The 21,329-nt window shown below is 35.7% G+C and overlaps 2 protein-coding genes across 2 annotated transcripts; both read left to right on the forward strand.

Moving 5' to 3' along the window:
* The first annotated feature begins 3,871 nt into the window (after positions 1 to 3,871).
* Positions 3,872 to 4,648, forward strand: LOC124631976 (aquaporin-like). The gene has a single exon (XM_047166629.1). It carries the CDS (start codon positions 3,872 to 3,874, stop codon positions 4,646 to 4,648), a length of 777 nt encoding a protein of 258 aa, XP_047022585.1.
* Positions 4,649 to 5,535: 887 nt separating this feature from the next.
* On the forward strand, positions 5,536 to 9,507 carry LOC124631999 (aquaporin-like). The gene has a single exon (XM_047166650.1). The coding sequence runs from the start codon at positions 5,720 to 5,722 to the stop codon at positions 6,482 to 6,484; it is 765 nt and encodes a 254-aa protein (XP_047022606.1). The 5' UTR covers positions 5,536 to 5,719; the 3' UTR covers positions 6,485 to 9,507.
* Positions 9,508 to 21,329: the final 11,822 nt, after the last annotated feature.

The raw sequence follows: 21,329 nt of genomic DNA on the forward strand, positions 1-21,329 counted from the left end.
TGGCGGAGCACTGTGGATGCCCTCTGCCCCATCTAGGGGACATAGGACTCTAAGTCAAGTCAAGTTATGTACTCTCTTATATACTCCTCTTATGTACTCTCTTATTTGCTCCTCTTATGTACTCCTATTATGTACTCCTCTTATGTACTCTCTTATATACTCCTCTTATGTACTCTCTTATGTACTCCTCTTATGTACTCTCTTATGTACTCCTCTTATGTACTCCTCTTATGTACTCTCTTATTTACTCCTCTTATGTACTCTCTCATGTACTCCTCTTATGTACTCCTCTTATGTTCTCCTTTTATGTACTCTCTTATGTACTCCTCTTATGTTCTCCTTTTATGTACTCTTATATACTCCTCTTATGTAATCTCTTATTTGCTCCTCTTATGTACTCCTATTATGTACTCCTCTTATGTACTCTCTTATGTACTCCTCTTATGTACTCTCTTATTTACTCCTCTTATGTACTCTCTTATGTACTCTCTTATGTACCCTCTTATGTACTCCTCTTATGTACTCTCTTATGTTCTCCTTTTATGTACTCTCTTATGTACTCCCCTTATGTGTACTCTCTTATGTAATGGCGTCCACGGCCGATTTCGGCCACGGCGGCTGTTCTTATATCAGAAGATCAGCCAGCTGCCCAGGTCATGCACATGGAGTGCACGAGCATTTGCGCAGACACAAATGCTAAACAAGTGCACCAGACCAGTTATTTTAGTACTTCACACTCCTCCATGAGCTACCAATGCTTGATGTTATCTTAATTTGATTTGTATGCTTTCCTCATAATTCAGTAAACACTTTCGACTCAGACAGGACGAAGGACAAAAAAGAGCCTTGAACCCGAATAAAATAACCATAGTAGTTACAGATGAACAAACAAAGGATAAGCCCCTAAGGCTATGATAAGGTTTGAATTCGGCTCAACTGAGCAGAATATGCCCGCTTAAAGCCGTCTAGTCGCGGATTTCATCGTATGTCGCAAACGTGGGGGGAATTCCTTGCAGTTTCGGCACTCGCCTTTTGTTTTGTGCGCCTATTATGTCGGCATTAAGCTTCAACCTCTGCCAAAATGTGAACTGCGAGGTTTTGGTCTCTTTGTGAGTACATGCATACGGGGTTACATGTCTCAAAGCAGAATTTCATTACTCCGTTGATATTTTGTTTACCTTAGCTTTAAGTTTATTCAAATGACTTGAAGATTTCACAAAAAAGACGAGTAACATAAGACTTTCTAACTTAAGTAAAAATTAATTAGTCATTATATAGGTTAAAACTATTTTTCATTCAAAACATTGTCCCAAAAATGTCCCCACCATTTTTTCACGGAATTCATCTCTGAAATTAGCGGTTCAATTCGTAGAGTGCTTAATAGACGTGTTGTAAGCTCCGCGTGGTAGCTGGTGGCAATTAATCAGGCCGCCACTTTCCCCACCACGGATTATAGTTAATGGCTCGGATTAGAGTCGCTGGCGTTTTTGCCCCTCTCACGGCTAGATTTTTAACACACGATTTATCGTAGACTTCTCTGGGGATGCGAGCCGACAAGTTAATCTCCACGCAATCAGCTACTTAATGTATCTACAGATATACGTTATGTGGAGCATCTTTATGTGTTACGTGAACATGCAAACGTGACGATGTTTGTGACTACATTAAGTACATAGATCGGGGCGTAACGACTAGATAGATTTACGTGATATATGTGAAATGGTTGCTCAAAATGTCGTCTATTCCTACCTACTTTAGAAAAACTTATTGTTTTCCCTGGTAAAGGCTAACGTATATTTATAGTTCTTCTATTAGTAATTTCATTTTTATTTCAAGGAAGTTCATAAATAGAGTAAACATCCCAGTTTCTGTGCGATTGGTCGGTTATGTGTTACAGTTTATATTTTTATGATTTCCACGAGCTTTGGCCCATCTTTCCTAATAAATATGTATGGCGGTCTTGTTTGTAGACGATGTCACAAGGGACACTGCCCTTTACGGGAATTATTTGAGGAAACTTAGAAGTTGGTAACATTTTTAAGCATCTGTCTATGCCGAAGAATAAATTGATTCGAAGAAAAATAATTTGGTACGTTTCTTTTTATAGCTGGGGCCTGTGCCATTTAGTCTGACATCACAAACATTGTATATGTATGAAGTAGACTATGGTAGATTATTACTGGAAGTATGTACCTATCTTGTTGAGCCCTACTCAACAAGGGCAAAGTCATTTTGAACTAGAGAAAAACAGACAACTGAGCACTTTCCGAGTCCTCGAAATATGAAAGTAACGATGCTAAGTTGAAACTCTGTGCTTCAATGATTGCACGACATCTTTAGAATACCGAGAAAGTGATAAGAGTCTTTGTTGGATTAAATAATGTATTTACTTAAAGTAGGCTCTTAAGGCGTTACACCATGGGACAAAAAAGTAGTCCCTATAGAGATGAATCGTCAAGAAACTCCATAAAATCCAGGTTAGTATATGTAGATAATAAAGTAACTATATAATAGAAACAATGTTTTATTTCACGTGGCTGCGAGCTGTAAAGATGACATCCATGTTTAAAAACTTCTGAAGTAAACAGGGAAAATATACATAAATAGACCATATTCTCTCATACAGACTTTCTCATAATAAAGAGTTCCCATAATAAAAAGATTGACTAGGGAAACTACATCTAATTATTATTATTTAGATCAACTTATTTTTTTTCTCAGAAGGGTTTGAAAACCAATGAGGTAGTATGCATTTTGAAATACAAACTTTTTCATTGTATTGTGAACATTTTTGATATACCTACTGTACCTACTAGTTCAACGGGCAAACTGACATAACTTGACACCTTTTCATTGAAAATGATTTGATTGTATCATAATATGAAAACAAGTGTTCATAAATGGTGAAAATATCGTGCTAATCAATAATAAGAAGATATTGCTTTACAATCATTGTGTAATTGTTCCACAAGAAGTTACTTTAGAAAGCAATATTTGATGTACGAGTGGAGCATTCCTGTACATAATTATTACATAGGTATTTATTGTCAAATGCTAATTTTATGTTCAATTTAGGCCTGTTTATAGGTACTGCTATAAACTACTGCTGATCTACCGTACGTTTGAAAAGTTCCAACAGCTATGTGTTCACAAGATCATAGATTAACACGATTTACATACCTAACATGAGTGTGTTTCATAGCCTACCAATTCTTGCATTATATCTTTACTTCAGTTCAGTTCAGTTCTGATATTTAAAAGCCACCATACGTGTCTAAAATTTCCCATAGCACAAACCATAGCTTCTTAGCGCTGCCATTTGTGTGAAAATGCTCATATTTCAAATACCTTAAAAGGAAAAACATTTACGTACAATCATCCAATACGTCTTTGGGGTAAAGCTTTAGGCATAAATATTCTAAACACCATAACAACAAATAATGGATGGTTACAATATAAGTGTTTTGTTTTTCTTTCCTTATTTTTAGTTGCATCGGTAAAGATAACGTCTTAAGTAAGTCTTATGGGTGTGGTGGATATTGCACCGGTAGCTATCTCCAAAATAATACGGCATTTCATATCTTCAAGGATTTGTTTAGATAACAAAAGAGTTTATAATATTCTTGACGTATTAAGATGGGTACTTGGTACAAAACTACTGGGTACCTACATGATTTCTATACTTCCATTTCCAGCCGTTCTTTTTGATATTGTCAATTATTTTATGATAACTCAAATGTGTCAATATTGTAGGATATTAATTTTTACGTTTCTATTTCAGATGAAGGCAAAATTTGTAGCAATTTTATATAAAAGATTGGGAAGGCATCTTCAGATTTATGCCATGATGACAAATTTAGTATAATTTGCTATGACAGTACCTCCAACAGCTAGCTTATTGCAGAGGCTGAGAGAAATTCATCGAGAAGCCATGTGCGCCGATATATCCTTTTGGTGCAGAACACATTGGCGAAAAATCCTGGCGGAATTTATTTCCACCTTCCTCCTTATATTACTCGGTTGTATGTCGTGTGTGCCGGCCCCGGGCAGCGATGCCAGCATATACCCAGCCTTTGGATTCGGCAGTGCAGTCATGTTCAATGTCCAAATATTCGGCCACATATCTGGAGCACACATGAATCCATCAGTGACTTTAGCATCAGTCATCTGGGGCAGTACACCCATTGATTTGGCAGGTGCTTATGTAGTAGCGCAATGTGCGGGATCAATAGTTGGTTATGGGATCCTAGTCCTGCTGTCACCAATCGATTTGTTGAACGCAGGAGTATGTGTTACGAGGCCAATATTCGGGATGTCGATGTTCCAAGCATTAGGAATTGAGATTTTTATTACGGCAGCCTTGTGCTTTGTCTGTTTGAGTGTGTGGGATCCAGTAAATGAGAAAAAGCAAGATAGCACTGCACTGAAGCTTGGTGTTACGATTCTGGGACTTATTTTTATATCTGGGCCGCTGACTGGTGCCAGCATGAACCCTGCGAGGAGCTTGGGTCCTGCGATATGGAGCGTGCAGTGGGTTCGGCACTGGGTTTACTGGCTTGGACCTCTTTTGGGAGGTGCTTTGGCGGCAGTGATATACAAATACGTCCTTTTAAAGAAACTGCTGGTACAGACTCCCGATAAGGTTTGAGACAAGTGAAAAAAAGTCTTTGTAATATAACTTTTAGATTTGATTGTTGTTAATTAATAAATATTATTATCCACTTACTGATTTTATTTCTATATTTTGTAGAGAAAAAAAAAACGAAATATTCTTGTTGTTGGTTTCTTTAGGAGTAACTTTTACTGCAAAGAAAATGGATTAACGCTAATGTTACTTATTTGAAATATGTGTGCTTGCATTAGGTAATTATCAATAGTATGAATATGTCTATAGCGGTAACAATACAAATTCCAATTATACATGCATACTAACGATAAGTAAACATATTGTTTACAAACCATTATATATAAAAACAATAGGGAAAAGGATAATACATGTTACGCATAGGTACGCATACGCATGTCACATACACTAAGAACTTGATTGGACATTATGAGAAATTACTAGATTTTAAATAATACTAGAGTCTATCACTTACTATTAACGGTAGTAATGTTTACAATCTTAAAAACGAACGTGTTTCGTGAGTGGTTGCTCAAGCAGAAATTATAATTCCATAGTTACGTATGGACTTTGAACTACAATTAATGATAAAAATTATAAGATTCCTAAAAGCGTTTCAAAACCGTCATACATTTTTAATTTGATATTTAATGATTGCATAAACAAAATAACACACATTAGTGAACAAACAAAAACAAAAGAAACGATGAGCACATAGATAGCGATTTCCACTTACATTAATCCGAATGCTCAAATTCACAGCCATTAAATTCACGAAACGCGATAATAAATAATAATCGGGTGTTTTATTGTAGGGCTGAAAACAATAGATAACGGTCGCTCTATCTGCATTAATATCATTTTATCCGTGTGACTGTGCGCTGGGAGATATCTATATATTTTCACCTCGAGTCTGACGCAAAACAGTCGTGTTCGCCGGCCGACAAACACCACAAACTTGAAGTGAAATAATTGACCCGGCAAAATTATACGATGTGCATTTACAACTAGAAAATTGACTGTATTGTTATGAAGTGTTGTTGAGCTAAATATTGCAATTTATTTTGTGAAAACGGACGTCAGTGATCAGTTGAAATGACTGTGCCGCCGGTCCCGCAGTTAGTGACGGAACTCAAAATCACGCAAGATGATCAGCCCGCAAAATGCTCCGTTAAATCCTGGTGGTGCACTTCATGGCGAGGAATCATATCAGAGTTACTTTCCACCATGCTGCTGGTACTATTCGGTTGCATGACATGCTTGCCTATCGAAGGAATCAACACTGCGATATACCCGCCATTTGGATTTGGGTTCGTAGTCATGTTAAATATTCAGATTTTTGGACACATATCTGGAGCCTACATGAACCCGGCGATAACTTTAGCAGCAGTTATTTGGGGAAGTGTTCCTATTACAGTTGGAGCAATATACGTAGCAGTTGAATGTATCGGGGCTGTTTTGGGATATGGAATATTGATGGCACTGTCTCCAATGGATTTGGCAGCATCGAGCGTGTGTGTATCGATACCTTACGCAGGTTTGAATGACCTTCAGTCACTGTTTATTGAAGTGTTTCTGACGGCGACGCTCACTTTCGTAAACTGTGGTGTTTGGGACCCAGTGAACGCGAGCAAACAAGATAGTGCTCCGATAAAGTTTGGTTTGACGATCGTTGGGCTCTCGCTTGTTGGAGGTCCGTTGACTGGCGCGAGCATGAACCCGGCCAGGACTCTGGCGCCCGCAGTCTGGACCAGTGTCTGGGCCCATCAGTGGATATACTGGATTGGACCATTCGTTGGGAGTGTATTCGCAGTTATCATTTATAAGAACATCTTTTTAAGGAAACGCCAAGGTGAATAAAGTTCATCAACGACTAAAGTGGAACTTTCGTGCGTTGCTTATTTGCGTCCATAGTGAGTTAAATTTAAGTAAAATGGGTATGTGATTCTGATAATACTGCAATCTTTCTTGACAACAAAAGATTCGTAAACTAATGATTGTATAATTGTTATTAAGATTTAATGATATAATAATCGCTATAGTTAGTCGCTTTGAAATATAATACTCTTGTATTTGATAAGTTTATCTATGTATAACTATATAATTATGTACATAATACTTCATGAATAATTATAATCCGTCATGACTGGGTTTTTACGGACTCTAGAACAGTTTGTATGTGAACTCAATTTTTTGCCGGTTTCCGTGTGATGAGGTAAATATCCAGTTGGCTTATTAAACACTGAGTGTTAGGTTCAGCAAAATTTTAATTAAGAATACTTGAAACCATGCAATTAAGTAGTTAGTTGGCTTTTCCTTGTGGCTTAAATGCCTTTAGTGTCAAAACTATACAAAACCTATTGGATTGAAACGTAACACTGCGGAAATATTTCGTAGCAAATATATGTTAAAACATATATATGTTAAAACATATATTTGGGTTTATGCGTTAAGTTTTATTACCTTTTGGCGAATTTCGATAACAAGCAGTCTTAAATTAAAAATTCAATGCGTGTATTGGGTTTAGGCTTACATTTCTGGGCACCATTTGTATGTTTACATCGGTGTGCAAACGCGCCAATGACCTCAAAAATAAGGAAAAGGCAGGTACCGGACTCGCACACATTATCTGCACCGATCTTATAACGCTTCAAGACAGGTTACGTATGTGACCAATCTATTACCTACCTACTCAATGTGTTATAACATGTTATGGCAGTTCAATGACCTCTGTACACTTTATTGCGATGTATAGAAAGTGTCTATGATGGTGCGATAAAACTTTTTTTACTTTAACTTGTATCTTTTTCGGTAAAAAAAGACTATGCAGCACGCGTTCATATGTATATAGGTAGTGCGTAACGTACATACCTTTCTGACGCACACACGAAATTGATTCAATTTGTGGCGTGAACCAATAGGGCGTTCTAAAGTCACGTGCTTTTTATAAAGTGTTGGGTAGCTCGATGTAGCGCCAATAGTCAATAGCATAGTTATATGTTGCGTAATGTCGCCTATTCAAAATATTCCTTTCTATAAACTTCATCTTAAAGATACATCTACATTGGCATTCAATTATGTCAGTGTTTGTATGTTTTTGTATTGCAATACTCTGTTTATGTAAACTTTATAAATAAGTAGGTACAGTCGTGGAATAAAAATGTTAAACAATTTTTTGGTTAGAAAAATTAAATTGGCCTAGAGCCAATTTAAAATTCTTTCATCATGAGTTCATCATTGTCTACATCTCATTGTCATGAGATGTAGGTACCCATTACCCATATATAATTCATGGGAGGCATCCAGTCTATCCGGATGCACTTGCGTACCATAGCTTCACATGTAGCCTGCCTATGCCGGGCAACCCGATAACCCTTGGTCAGACTGACAGACTTTTGGCTTCTGTAATATTCAATGCAATATTCTAAAAAAAGTATAGCCATTTAATAAATGTAATACTTTCCGTTTTATTCCACGACTGTACCTTCTGCTCTCGAGATACTTTTTTCATGCACAGGCCAAACAAATAAATTACTGTGTATCCTCATTAAAATTACAGTCATTGTGTTTTTACTCTATAGTCACTTGAAGTTAAGTGTTTGCCGACCGTCATATTTTGGCCCAAAACAAAGTTTTTCATTATCATTTCTGTGTACCCAGGTATATTACAACTATGACTGTATATTTTTTGCAGTAGATACACGCTGAAATTGAAATGTGTATTAATATTTAATTTGTTTTTTTTTTTTGTGAGACAAAAATGCTGTGATTTAAATAGGAATCATATACTTATGTTGAAAGTTTTATTGATAATTTTATCGGTCATTATTGTAAATGGTTCTAAAAGCCCAATCGGTATAACATTTGAAGAACATTAAGCTATTTCAAAAATAAAGGTTGCTATTACATTATATTTATAATATCCAGTACCTGTTAAAACTGATTCTAGCTTTATTTCAATAGAACATGATATCTAAGTAAGCTAACCCTACACTAGGCAATTACCAAGCAATTAATTAATTGAATGATTCAATTTGCAATAATTGAATGAGTGTAAATAAAACGTGCGAACCAGTAAATAAGTAGGACGTGGGTGGCTGGTGTATTGTAATGAAAGAACAATAATTTTCTCTGTGTTTGACATTGAAAGAGTTCATTTTTTTTTGCTCACAGTTACTATTAATTGAACCTGTTTAACTTGTTAGTATTTTACGTTTTGTTCGAAAAAAAGTCTTTCCTAATATATTGCAAATACAAATTATATATGTAAATCAAATGTATTGGTGCCGCTCGCGGTGAGATAATTTGAATCCACCGAAATACAGGTCAATGTGTTACTAATTCTATTTAGTTTGTAAATATAGAATAATGCTAGTATAAATTGGAACTGTTTTGTTTAAAATTTAATTATTAATTCATAGAATATATACTCGTAGTTTTCGATAAATTAATAAATATTGTAAGTACTAATTAAATTCGCATTTCTATGATACTAGTCCGATCAGAAATAATGCGGCTCAATAATTGTTCTGTTTTATTAGTGTTTTACACATAGTTATAACTAGTTATTTAATGTTTTAATGTATACATTATGGCAAGATCCCACCAAGAGCGCACATTTGTTCGCGCACAAAAAATGTGAACGCGTCGTCGCACAAGTCCACAGATAGCATCTATTCGCGCACAAAGTTTGCACTTTCGTGAATATTTTAGATTTTTTTATTTCTAGCTGCCAAACGAATGTCGAAGAAAGATATGTTGCGCACATAGGTGGAATCTCGCCTTTTCCTAACACGTATCAAATTAAGTGGTTATTAATTTATTTATTTATTTGTTAACTTTTAATTATTTATTTTCTTCTCGCAAATACAGTATGGGACAAGTTTTGTGGTTTTATTCATTTCTTCGTGGTCGTGGTTTTATTCAATCCTTTGAGTACTGAAATATATAGGTACATTTATCTGGTAACGGGTGAGATAGAATTGGCTATCTAAAAAAAACATTATATTATACTGTTTATGAAGTTTTCCATTGTGTAATGAGTGCGAACAAAAAGCACAAATGGAAGTGAATAATGAACTCTCGTCGTTATGGTAGTTTTCAATACATAATTGGCTGTATTGATTTTGTTACTGTTTAATTGGAAAGTTTGTATCATTAATATGTTGGTATTGATATAAGCCAACAATTCATGTCACTGATCCCTGAGGCCATATTATCTACATTTTGATTAGACGAAATAACAAAATAATCTAGACCTTACCTAATTTATCTAGGTACTCGATGATTAAAATAATCTAAAACGTGAGCCAAATAAAACGAGTTCAATAAAGTTCAGTTGATTTCTTTACAAAATGATTTGAAAATAAGAAATATTCTTTTTGGAGTTTGCCACACGTGAGCATAAAGTTCAAACCTGTATTTTATTTCGGTATCATATGGAGCAGCCCCGGATCTTCAATTTTTTTTAGGCGGGGCAAAAAATGAAAAATGCCGCCCCGCCTACTTACTTATGTTTATTCACCTTTATCATCCATTTAATTTCAGCTATCATTATGTAGGCAGGCAGGGCCGTCTCTAGCTCATGTAGCGCTTGGGTGCAATCATCACCCAAGCGCCACCTATGTATTGAAAGATTTTGAGTAGTACATATTGATCAAAGTACTTAGAGTAGTTACAAGGAATATAAATAAGAACGTTCGAACGAAAGCCACTTTTTTGGTAGGTAAAGGACTAAAAAAAGGTGTCCAAATCATTGTAGGCTCAAACTGTTGGCCAGGTTTACGTTATGAAAGTCGAAAGAGATTCATGCAACTGTAAATAGTAGCGCGAGCGAAGCGAGCGAGCAAATTTTTTCAATTTTGGGACACAAAAAGTTAATAAGTTTTAAAAAGCGGTGTAAAGTAACAAGCAGTCGGAAGCGCAAACTTTTTGTTTTTAAGGACTCCGTAAAAATATTTTTTGCTACATTCGACTTATGTAGTTACGAAGGCAAACTATGTATACTATTGCGCGAGCGAAGCGAGCGCAAAATTGTTTCAATTTTGGGACACAAAAAGTTAATAAGTTTTAAAAAGCGGTGTAAAGTAACAAGCAGTCGGAAGCGCAAACTTTTTGTTTTTAAGGACTCCGTAAAAATATTTTTTGCTACATTCGACTTATGTAGTTACGAAGGCAAACTATGTATACTATTGCGCGAGCGAAGCGAGCGCAAAATTTTTTGAGCCCACGACGCAAAAGTACCTCATGATTAAGTACATTGTAAAGCAACAGCGAACTTTCAAATTATTTGTTTGATGACTCACAAATTAAACTGGGAATTATGTAAGTACAAATAAAAAGAAACTGTGATACATTGTCACTTAGCCGCGAGCGTAGCGAGCGCGAATTTTTTCACTTGGTGGATGTTAAAAGTGGAAAATAATCAAACAAAACGAAGGCGACTTTTTAGAAACTTTGCTTGTCGGTATCATGATACAATGTGAAAGTTCCTTATCAAAAGGGTGTAATTTCATTGAAATTTCCTGGTGGTGGGGTGTCCCGCGGCGCCCCTGAGACCGAGGCGCCCGGGTTATTCGCACACCTTGCACCATAGGTTAAGACAGCCCTGTAGGTAACTATTAATCAAATTAAGTAATCTGTGTTGTAGGATTTAAAACAAAAATAAATATGCGATAAGCGTTTCTGGCTCATAGATGATCGCAAATAATTTTAATCAGTTTTAGTTTGCTAAAACTTCCCCCCGTGAATAATAAATGTCCGTGCAGCATGTCTCACTCTGCGTTCAGGGTATCGGTCAAGTTGATATGGCCATGAAATTACTTGTGCTATTATTTATTCCGTGGTCAAAGTTAAATAAATGATGAGTAGTCCATTGGTCTGTGAAGTGTGAATTTGGCAGCCGCCTGATTTTGCCGCCCCTTGAATTTGCCGCCCGGGGCATGGGCCCCGGCTTGCCCCCCCCTAGATCCGGGGCTGATATGGAGTAAGTAAGGAAAACTGGTAACATTTATGTTTTATCTCTACATAAACTAAAAAAAAAATTTGTTTATACTTTGAAATCAATAATAATATTTATAATACATGGCCGAGTTTTATAATACACATGTTGTATTATAAGTTGGTACTATATCAATTTCTACAAACAAGAAACCGGATGATATGTCCTTATAAAGAACCAAATAATTGCTCTCGACCTGCATCGATTTTTTGCGTCGATATAATTACTGTTTACTCATTTAATACGCGTTATTTTCTAACTAATACGTCCTTTTGATTACTTTAAAGTTAATTATTTGATAAAGTAAATCTACACATAGATATATTATCGGCGGCGACCCCAAAACTATGTCTGTATTCTAGAGGTCAAGATTGGTACAGTAATCAGTCACTTGAAGACTATCAGACATAATAATAAGTTAAAGCTATTTTTTGTATTCAATATTTTAAAAAAATAATAAATGAGAATAAAGTTAAAATTCTGCGCCGACCCCTAATAAAATTGGTATAAGGGCAAGATGAATAGGCTAAGAATATTGCGTGTGTACCTAGGTACATGTTTTTCTCCGGTTTTCCTACTTACATAAGCATGTGCTATACATTTTCAGAATTTGTTAGTATATATGCCTATGCTGATACTAATAATATCAGGTCTGTCACTGATGGGTTTTTGAACATAATGGTACAGCGGCGTCCGTTGATAGCTCTTGAGTCACAACGGAACTTTAAAATACTCCGCCTGAGCAGCTAGGAGTGCCCTCAAGTGACAGACCACGAGACAGACAGGCGTCGTTCAATCAGATAGCCTGAATTATATAACATCTCTTATGTCCCTAGATAGAAACGGGCCCAAAAAAGTCCAATTACATGTCAGTGGACGGTTTTTAATCTAAATGGATAGTTTCATGAATTTCCAACGATGAAGGTTGAATGTTCGAAAATGAAACAATGATTAATTATATAAACAGTGTTTATTGTATTGATTTTTTATGTTTGGATGTAAATAGTATTTTTTTATAATAGAACAAAAAGGCCTTGTCGTAAATATTTGAAGATAGATGAATCACTTTTGAAACGAAAATAGAATTTTATAAATATTTGTTATCTATCATTATTATCTCACAATAGGATTTTTTTTTTCCGTCGTTAAAAATCATCAAATGACCCCTCCCGCTGTGGGTTAGCAGCGGTGAGGGAGTGTCAGACTCTTACTGACTAAAAACCGTCGTGTTCCGTCATAGGCCTTTTATGTACCAGGGCCGCGGTATCTCTTTCGAACAACCCGCAGCCCCGGAATAGGATTAAGCAAACAATAAGATAACAGTCAGGCAATGATATACATAATACATGTTAATAAACAAAGGTATTCTATCGATTGCAACTTAGGTATACATGTGCATGATGATCTTTCTTCAAATTATTAAGTTTGACCGATAAGAAACAGACATGACAAATTAACAAAAGTAATTAATCTGTCTTTTAGATAACCCTAAAATAATGGATATGCATTTTTAAATTTTCTTTCACAGACATATAAAAACGAAGATACAACACGTTTTTATTTTGTGATACGTCAGTTTTAGGTACAACTTTTACATGTCATGTTCATGTAAAAGTTGTACCTAAAACTGACAAACTCCCACTCCCAATCTTTAATACCTTATATTTTAGTGAATTTTTATTGAAAATGTTTTATTGAAATAAAAAATACGCGTCCAAAATATTTTTGTAACCTAAAAGGCGGACTATCACTCATATTAGAATAACTACTTTTTAACTTTGTCGTCACGCCTATTCTACTGTCAGAACTTACTGCAAGGTAAACAGTTTTAACAACTGGTTAAATCATCAAGGGCCGGATATTAGAGTAGTAATACATCCATTGACTGCGATCGAAGATCCGTACAAAAAGTACTGCTAGTATCGGATACGGTTTGCAACACTGAGCGACAGCCAATGGGGACCTATGATCAACATCGATTACGTACGAAGTCTTTCACAACCGTTGCAACACGTAGAGCTACCATTTGATATGTAATAGGTAGTTTTGTTTGGCGAATTTCGTAAAGTAGTGATGATAGGAATTAATGAATGTGACGTAACAATGGCTGTATTTAAGTTGTACCATTTATACCTACTACATAGTGAATATTAATGTGCACTGATAGAAAATTGCATGCAACGTGGAATATTTGTATATATTGTAGACTTCAAAACTGAAACATTTGAACGTCTAAAATCGAAAATATTTTAGTTTCTATAGATTTTTCACATACAATTTTGAAGCTGCACAAAATCATTTCTAATCTCTGTGATAGGAGTGCTAGGTTTAAGCCTAACTCTACGAGGAGGTATAACGTAACTTTATTAAGATTAGAAATAAATATCCATTGCCGTCGAAGTACATTTTATGTTACGTCCGTCCATTGCGTTGGCAAAATGCCGTTTTGTATTTTACGCATCAGTTTTCGACTTTTAATCTTGTAACTTTTTATTCCACCAGGTAAAAAATATATTCGGCACAGAAAAATAGAAGTACCAACGTGTTTGTAGGTTGTTGCTGTTTTCTCGTCTAATATGTTGATTGAATGAATCCATTATCTGTTTGTAGGAAAGTACAGGAACAATGCCAATTGTGAACTGATAAGAATGATTTGCAATTAACACTTTTATGATTACGTCTGTAACACTACTAGGTACATTATCTTGGGAATGTAGCATTGTCGTAGATATTAATCTAAGTGAAAATAACAGTTTGCGTCGGTGTTACGTATCGATCTAAGATCACTATCTTATCGGACCCTGATAATGATCTAAAAGGTTTATATTTGAACACATAGTATTGTATTACAGATTACAATTATCACAGTTCCGATCAATGAAATGTCATGCCGTATCATCCCAACAATGGCATTATATTCCCGATTCGTTCCTCTTGTTCGTTGATTTATTCGATACGAAAAAGTTTCAAAGTGAGTATTTTATTGGACGTACAATATAAATCGCCTCCCTTCGTTGGCATTATAAAGATTACCCAACAAAATAGTCGGGCCGTCGAGCCCTTCCGTTCAATTTCGCAAATCGTGTTGTGTTGACGGTCGGCCGCTCTGACGTATCGCATTCCCGCCTTCAAATTTACTTCTGCTTGATGGCAAATTGGATTCTTTTAGAAAGATTTTTCGGGTTTGTGTTTGGTCACAGAATTTAGTCGCACCATATTATTTAGACCTTTGTCATCAAACTAGAGTGGATACCTTAGTCCACTCCAAATCTTTCGATCAATCCTTCTACAGAAACGATCCTTCAAAATAAAATAAAAGCGATTACACCTAAACTTACCTATAATGTTATCTAAATCCTTAGCTGGTATATCCTTAAAAAGATTGTTTTATTATTAACTCAAAACCACGCGTTGATAAAAAACTGATTTGTAAGCTCTTTATCTCACAAGTTAATCGCAGTTCCGATTACTTATTTTGAAAAAGAAAGCAAAGGGTATCCGACGATATGGGGTAAATTGCGTAAACTCACTTTACACGGCGCGACTGAATATCCTATCAGACCTCCTGAAACTCTTTTCCTGGATAACCCGGTACCCCTGGTAAGACTGGTAGTCAGACTTTCTGGCTTTCTAACTAGCCGTAACGACTAATGAATCACTACTTTCGAAACACGGATTAACTGGAACCTATTCCCTTGAATAACCTGCATAGTTCCCACTACCATTACCTCCTCCTTCCTCCTTTCTCCTCCTCGTTCCTACAGTTAGTAAACGTATTTTTCAGTGACTTATGATTCCTCAACCAAAAGGCCATTTCCAAAAAAATATGTTTTCAACGTTACATTATTTAATTTTGTTCTTTAGGTACCTACATAATATTATTTAATACGTAATAGGTACAGTACAATATATAATCCTGTTGACAATGGATCCCCAAAATAGATTAATTAGTGATTAATATGACAACTTAATCACAGTTATCATATCATTATGTGAAGCAATTATAGTGAACATACCGTGAAGGTCATTGACATTTTAGAGTCCTTTAGAGTCCAAGTACGAGGCAAAGACTCACTCGATGCAAGTTAATTGACTTTGAATAATTCAGATTGGCACCTTCTGAACATACGAGTAGGTACCTACTTGAGAAATGTACAGTGAACACGACATTCAATCATTGTGGAACTATAAATAGTTAATTAAACCGACAACCAATGTTGATACAATAATTTTAATACGCCCGAGGCATTCGAATTTCAATTATGTTTTCCAACATGTTAGTATTTTGAGTATCTCTTTTGTTATACTCATAGCAATGTAACTTTAATTGAAAGTATAATATTAGTGAGGTCCGCACAGTGGTACATATATTGTATTTTTACTTAACTTTTAAGCATTAAATTTCATAATTATTTATTTTGCAACATAGTGAATAAAGTCTTAGTACATTAGTATATTAAGTATGCATTACAATAGACATTCATATGAGGAAATATCACTCGAGGAAATGTCATATTTCGAAGGAAAAGCAACTAATTAAATTAGAGAAAAACATACCTTCAGTAAGAGTAATTTATTTCTGAAGTCATATTTCTACTGTCAAACTCATCATCCTCCGAGCCTTTTCCCAACTATGTTGGGGTCGGCTTCCAGTCTAACCGGATTCAGCTGAGTACCAGTGCTTTACAAGAAGCGACTGCCTATCTGACCTCCTCAACCCAGTTACCCGGGCAACCCAATACCCCTTGATTAAACTGGTGTCAGACTTACCGGCTTCTGACTACCCGTAACGACTGCCAAGGATGTTCAATGACAGCCGGGACCTACAGTTTAACGTGCCATCCGAAACACAGTCATTGGTGTCTAAGATATACTTAGAAAGTACATACAAACTTAGAAAAGTTGCATTGGTACTTGACTTGGAATCGAACCCGCGCCCTCATACTTGAGAGGTTGGTTCTTTGCCCACTAGGCCACCACGACTTTTTTTTTTCGACTGTCAACCTAATTACAGAAAAATAACCAACGTTTATCTTATACATCTATCCGTATGTGCTAAGTAAATAATGCTAAGTAATGTTTAGTTATCTCGGCCTCGTGTTTGATCTTTCACGTAGCCGGAAACGCGTGTAAACAGTTTGAATAAGTTACCGTAATTTAGTTTGCGGTGTCTAGTGGTACCCCGTGTGCATAAGTTCTTATGTTTTCTAAAAGTACGTAGTTCTATCTTTGTCCTTATACATCCTTCTAATTATATAAATGCGAAAGTTTGTAAGGAACAAACATCTATCATGTATGTTATTATTTTACTCAAAATCTACTGAATGGATTTTGATGAAACTTGGCAAGAATACAGCTTATGTATCAGAATAACATAACACAGGGCCAGAAGTAGTTTTCTGGTAAATCAGTGGAAATCTCTATCAGATGCAGTAAATAACCTAGATTTTTTTCTCATACAAAAGTCATTGAATTAGCGATTTTAGATTTTTAAGTCTAGGTTTTAATGAATTATTTTCTTCACCTTAATTCAGTGACTCCCAAGATAAACTTAGAAGTTCCTTTATAAATAAACTCAGTAACTTCAGTGCTTGTAAAGTGTAGAACCTGTTAACTTAGAGACGTGCTTCAGAAAGCATCGTCGAAACCTACTTATATAATTCTATGCTAGCCACCTTATACTCTTTGAAGAGTAAAATTTTCGTACATTTTATGTCTCAAATATGAGTCATAAGGACAGGCAGAAGGAATACATCAATTAATAATTATTGGACCATCATATTTTCCTTCCTGATACCAAACTAATATTAACATTTCAATGTCATGAGAGGTATCGAAGCAAGAGAGGAAAATTTGATCATCATACTTTGAGTGTTGAATGAATAATTTTTATTCTAATCATAACTTGAATAATTGTTATTTACTTTCGCCATGAAACAAAATAATTAATCAATCTCAACTGACACAACTTTTTGTACTTACAAATTGCAACACGTGATTAATAAAGTACACAACTTAATTACCTTCATAAAATTACAATAATTTGTTTACGTTAAAAACTTTTCAGTTCATTAATTGCTATTTAAGTTTGCCAGTCTCAAAATTGCATTAAGTGCAGACTTCGTGCTTAGTCGCATCTGGGTTGACATTTTAACGTGGTCGCTCTGCTCCTTGCAAATTATTAAATGAAAATGTTAGAAACCTCCTTTGTTTGCTAAGTTAATGCTGGTTACAAATTATGTCCTAAGTTTAAACTTGGTTAAGAATTAAGTGGGGGAAAGTTAGCAGTATAGTAGTAAGCGGTCAAACCCACTACATTGTCTTCATAACTTGTATTATGGACGAACTATTTCGTAGACCCTTATAATAGTGAATGCGAAATAAAAATACGTCGTACACTTAAAATAAAACTGTCCTTTTATCGATAAATAATATACCTATAACAAACAAAGTTAAAGGATTACAAAGTAACGCATAAGAGCAACAGCATCATCACCTTGCCTTAAAGTTCAAAGAAAATTAGACCTTAATGCGATGTTTTCAAAAACTCTAAATCATTGGCACCGAAATGACACCAGAGGGACGCACCGACGTCACCGCGCTCACTGTCCCATTGTGTGGCGAGCCGGGTCTGGTCAGGATTTAGATGGCATGACACTAAAGACTTTTCAGATTATACTAAGTCTGGGATATTTTGCAAATATGTAGGTATGGGTAATCCTTTGAAGTCTAAAACCCTTGTTATTATATTAGAGGGAAAAGTTAACATTTTACCTTTTATGACAACACCGTAAATACCGGTTGGGTCATCAGAAATATATGTATTTTGGTTTTAAGGCATATTATTTTTATAAAGTCAACACACAACGTTTCAGAAAGCATCAGCTAGACGTAATGTATGCCATAATAATATAATAAGCATTATCGCGCTATGGCGTGTTAAACGCCATAAATTTAACCGCAAGTACTTGAATAAATAATCTATTAATAACAAGGGAACTAATCAGTTTCGAATAGGCGGCTTGCATGATTATTTTTTGTATATTAAAATGGCATAGGCTTAGCGAAAATGCGGCAAAATTATGTATTACCATTAGGTTTATGGTGAAATGAGGATTTAATGAGTTTGTACTATTTTGCATCGAAAGTCACCTAACAATATTATATTTTCGTCCCCGCAGGTCCCAAAAATCATTCAGATAATACCAGATCTGCAACTGGTTTACTAAAGGAAAAACAATAGAAAACGCCATAATAATAACCCCCATCCATCCGTCTCTGTCTCTTACAGTTGCTTTTTCAGAGACTCTAATCCACTCGACCAAATATGAAAACGTAAGAATACTTGCCATCGTTTATTTAAAATAACGACACAAATTAAACAAATGTCCATTATCTTCCATTTCTTTAACAACTAGAGAGTTGCTAGCACCAATAAAAACAATTTACGGCCCAGGGGCTATATTTGCGTAGTGCATACAACAAAGTACAGTCACTGGCATTTTACAAGAACGACACGTATTATGTTGCAGTTAGGTCCTTATGAAAGTTTAGAGGGTGATATCATGAACATCTCGACCCTTGTCACGCACGTCGCTACTGAAATGTTGTACTGTCGAGCAACGTCTTGTGTTACCAGTACCACGTATGTGTTTGAAACAACGTAGTACATAATTGTACCTGAATATTTTAAAGTCCTTTGATGTAGTTTCGGAGTTCGTTTTATTCTGGTTAATATTTTTGATATGTAGTTTTAACTTTTTGTTGGCTAATTACGGTACTTTTCAACTAGAAAAGTTTTCAATCTTTACCTAAAATGACTTCATGCTCAACATGCACATGAACAGGACATGCATATGTAGATAATTATGTATGTCAAAGAAGAGTGTAAATATTGTATAATATTCGCAACAGTCGCTTGACAATCATTTTAATCTACTGAATGTGCATCATCTTATCTATTGACAGGCTAGTTATGCAATTCCCATGTTTCGATAAAATGTTTACCTACGTGACACTGATGGCATGGTAATCGAAAAATGTATTTTATGCCGTAGAACATAAACGTTAAACGCATTTAAATTACTATGTAGGTATGACAATAAATCGGGATATTACCACGAACATCATAAATCTTAAAGACAGAATGTATTGAAAATTTCACAAAAATATACATACGCTGAACGCAAACACGTTGAAATCTCTCCGGGCTGTCATTTATAGCGGTACTTACAACCATTTCTCGAGACGAGAAAGAACGAAACGAAAGCTCTGGCGGCACGTTCATGGTTAGAATTCCATTAGATAACTGCTGGCCACACTGCACTGCTGGCATTAGAGGCTTTGTTTCTGAATCGATCGGACTCGCTTGCATTCATCCTAATAGCGTATGGAGCAAAACCTCATCGCTGGCTAGTACAAATGATCCGCATGGCGATATAATACGATAATACGAGTTCTATTCACAATTATGCGGCTTTGTTGTTACTTTCGGTAATCCGAACAGTGTTTTGTTACTAATTAGTTATTCAGTTTTAATGAAATTAACGCTGCAGCTTCGATGTTTAACGACAAACTGCGTTGGTTGGTCACAAAACAACTGGTTTTGTGGTCTATGTCTTTATTACCATTGCATGTTATAGCTTATAGCCTATAGCCCTCATTATTTGCGTATCGTAAATTAATATGCAAATAATGACAAAGCTATTTGAGCACCATTGAGTCAGTTAAAACGGCTTGTGATAGGTCATGGATTCGAATTGAGACAACACACACTATAGGTAAAGATTATTTTGTTTTTCAAATCCTTTGAAGATTCCGGTTATTCATGCTCGAAAGCTATGATGCACACACGTAATTAATGAAAATGTGCGAATATAATTGTAAATTCAGGCGTGTATAATTGAAACTTAACTTTATTAGCGTAATTACGTAGTGAAATATATTTGAAAGGGAACCAATGTGTATATGTTATAATGTTTATAAATAAGTACATAAATTTAACGTAATTGGAACATGTAGGTACATTCAGAGCCTCACTATTTGAAAGCAGAGTATAGAGTCCCAAGTTATCAGACGGACAACAGAGCACTCGGAAAAAAATAGCACACTACATTGATTTACTACTAGTACAGTTTTCTTTTCTATTGCAGTACCTAATCTCTATGCAGTCCATTGTTTCCTATACGAACTCACACGTTTGCCGATAACCCAGTGGAGCTCAAACAAAGCCACTCGAAGTCAGTCGAACTAAGTCATGTCGAGCTTATTGAGTCGTAGGAAAGTGTAAGACCAATGTACTGCAAACATCGAGCCTCAACTCTGAACTGGTGGGCAATTACGAAGTCTAGGAGTTTCTATACGGAGTGGGGTCAAAACAATTACCTGCGTTAAGTTCGGGCCACTAACTAACCGTGAACAGTTGTGCAAACCTAGAAATACTGTTCGGACTCCTGACTTACGGTGAAAGCAACGTTGGTTACTAGGAACTTTGTTATGATTGATATAGTTCGGCCATTCAGAGAATGCGTTCCTGACACGTCGCGATTGAACTGACGACGTAATAACATTCATTGATTATTGATATAATAATGTTGTTTTAATGCTCCTCAATTGTTAAAACGGTAAACAACCAGCAAAAATATTTTTATCGTAACTGCAACGCCATTGCAAAGTTACGTCGTCAGTTCAATCGCGACGTGTCAG

This window comes from Helicoverpa zea, chromosome 7, assembly GCF_022581195.2.
Source record: "Helicoverpa zea isolate HzStark_Cry1AcR chromosome 7, ilHelZeax1.1, whole genome shotgun sequence".
In the NCBI taxonomy this organism is placed as follows: Eukaryota; Metazoa; Arthropoda; class Insecta; order Lepidoptera; family Noctuidae; genus Helicoverpa; species Helicoverpa zea.

Excerpts from the sequence above, each read along its gene's own strand:
- LOC124631976 (XM_047166629.1), top strand. The coding sequence starts at position 3,872 with ATGACAGTACCTCCAACAGCTAGCTTATTGCAGAGGCTGAGAGAAATT.
- LOC124631999 (XM_047166650.1), top strand. The coding sequence starts at position 5,720 with ATGACTGTGCCGCCGGTCCCGCAGTTAGTGACGGAACTCAAAATCACG.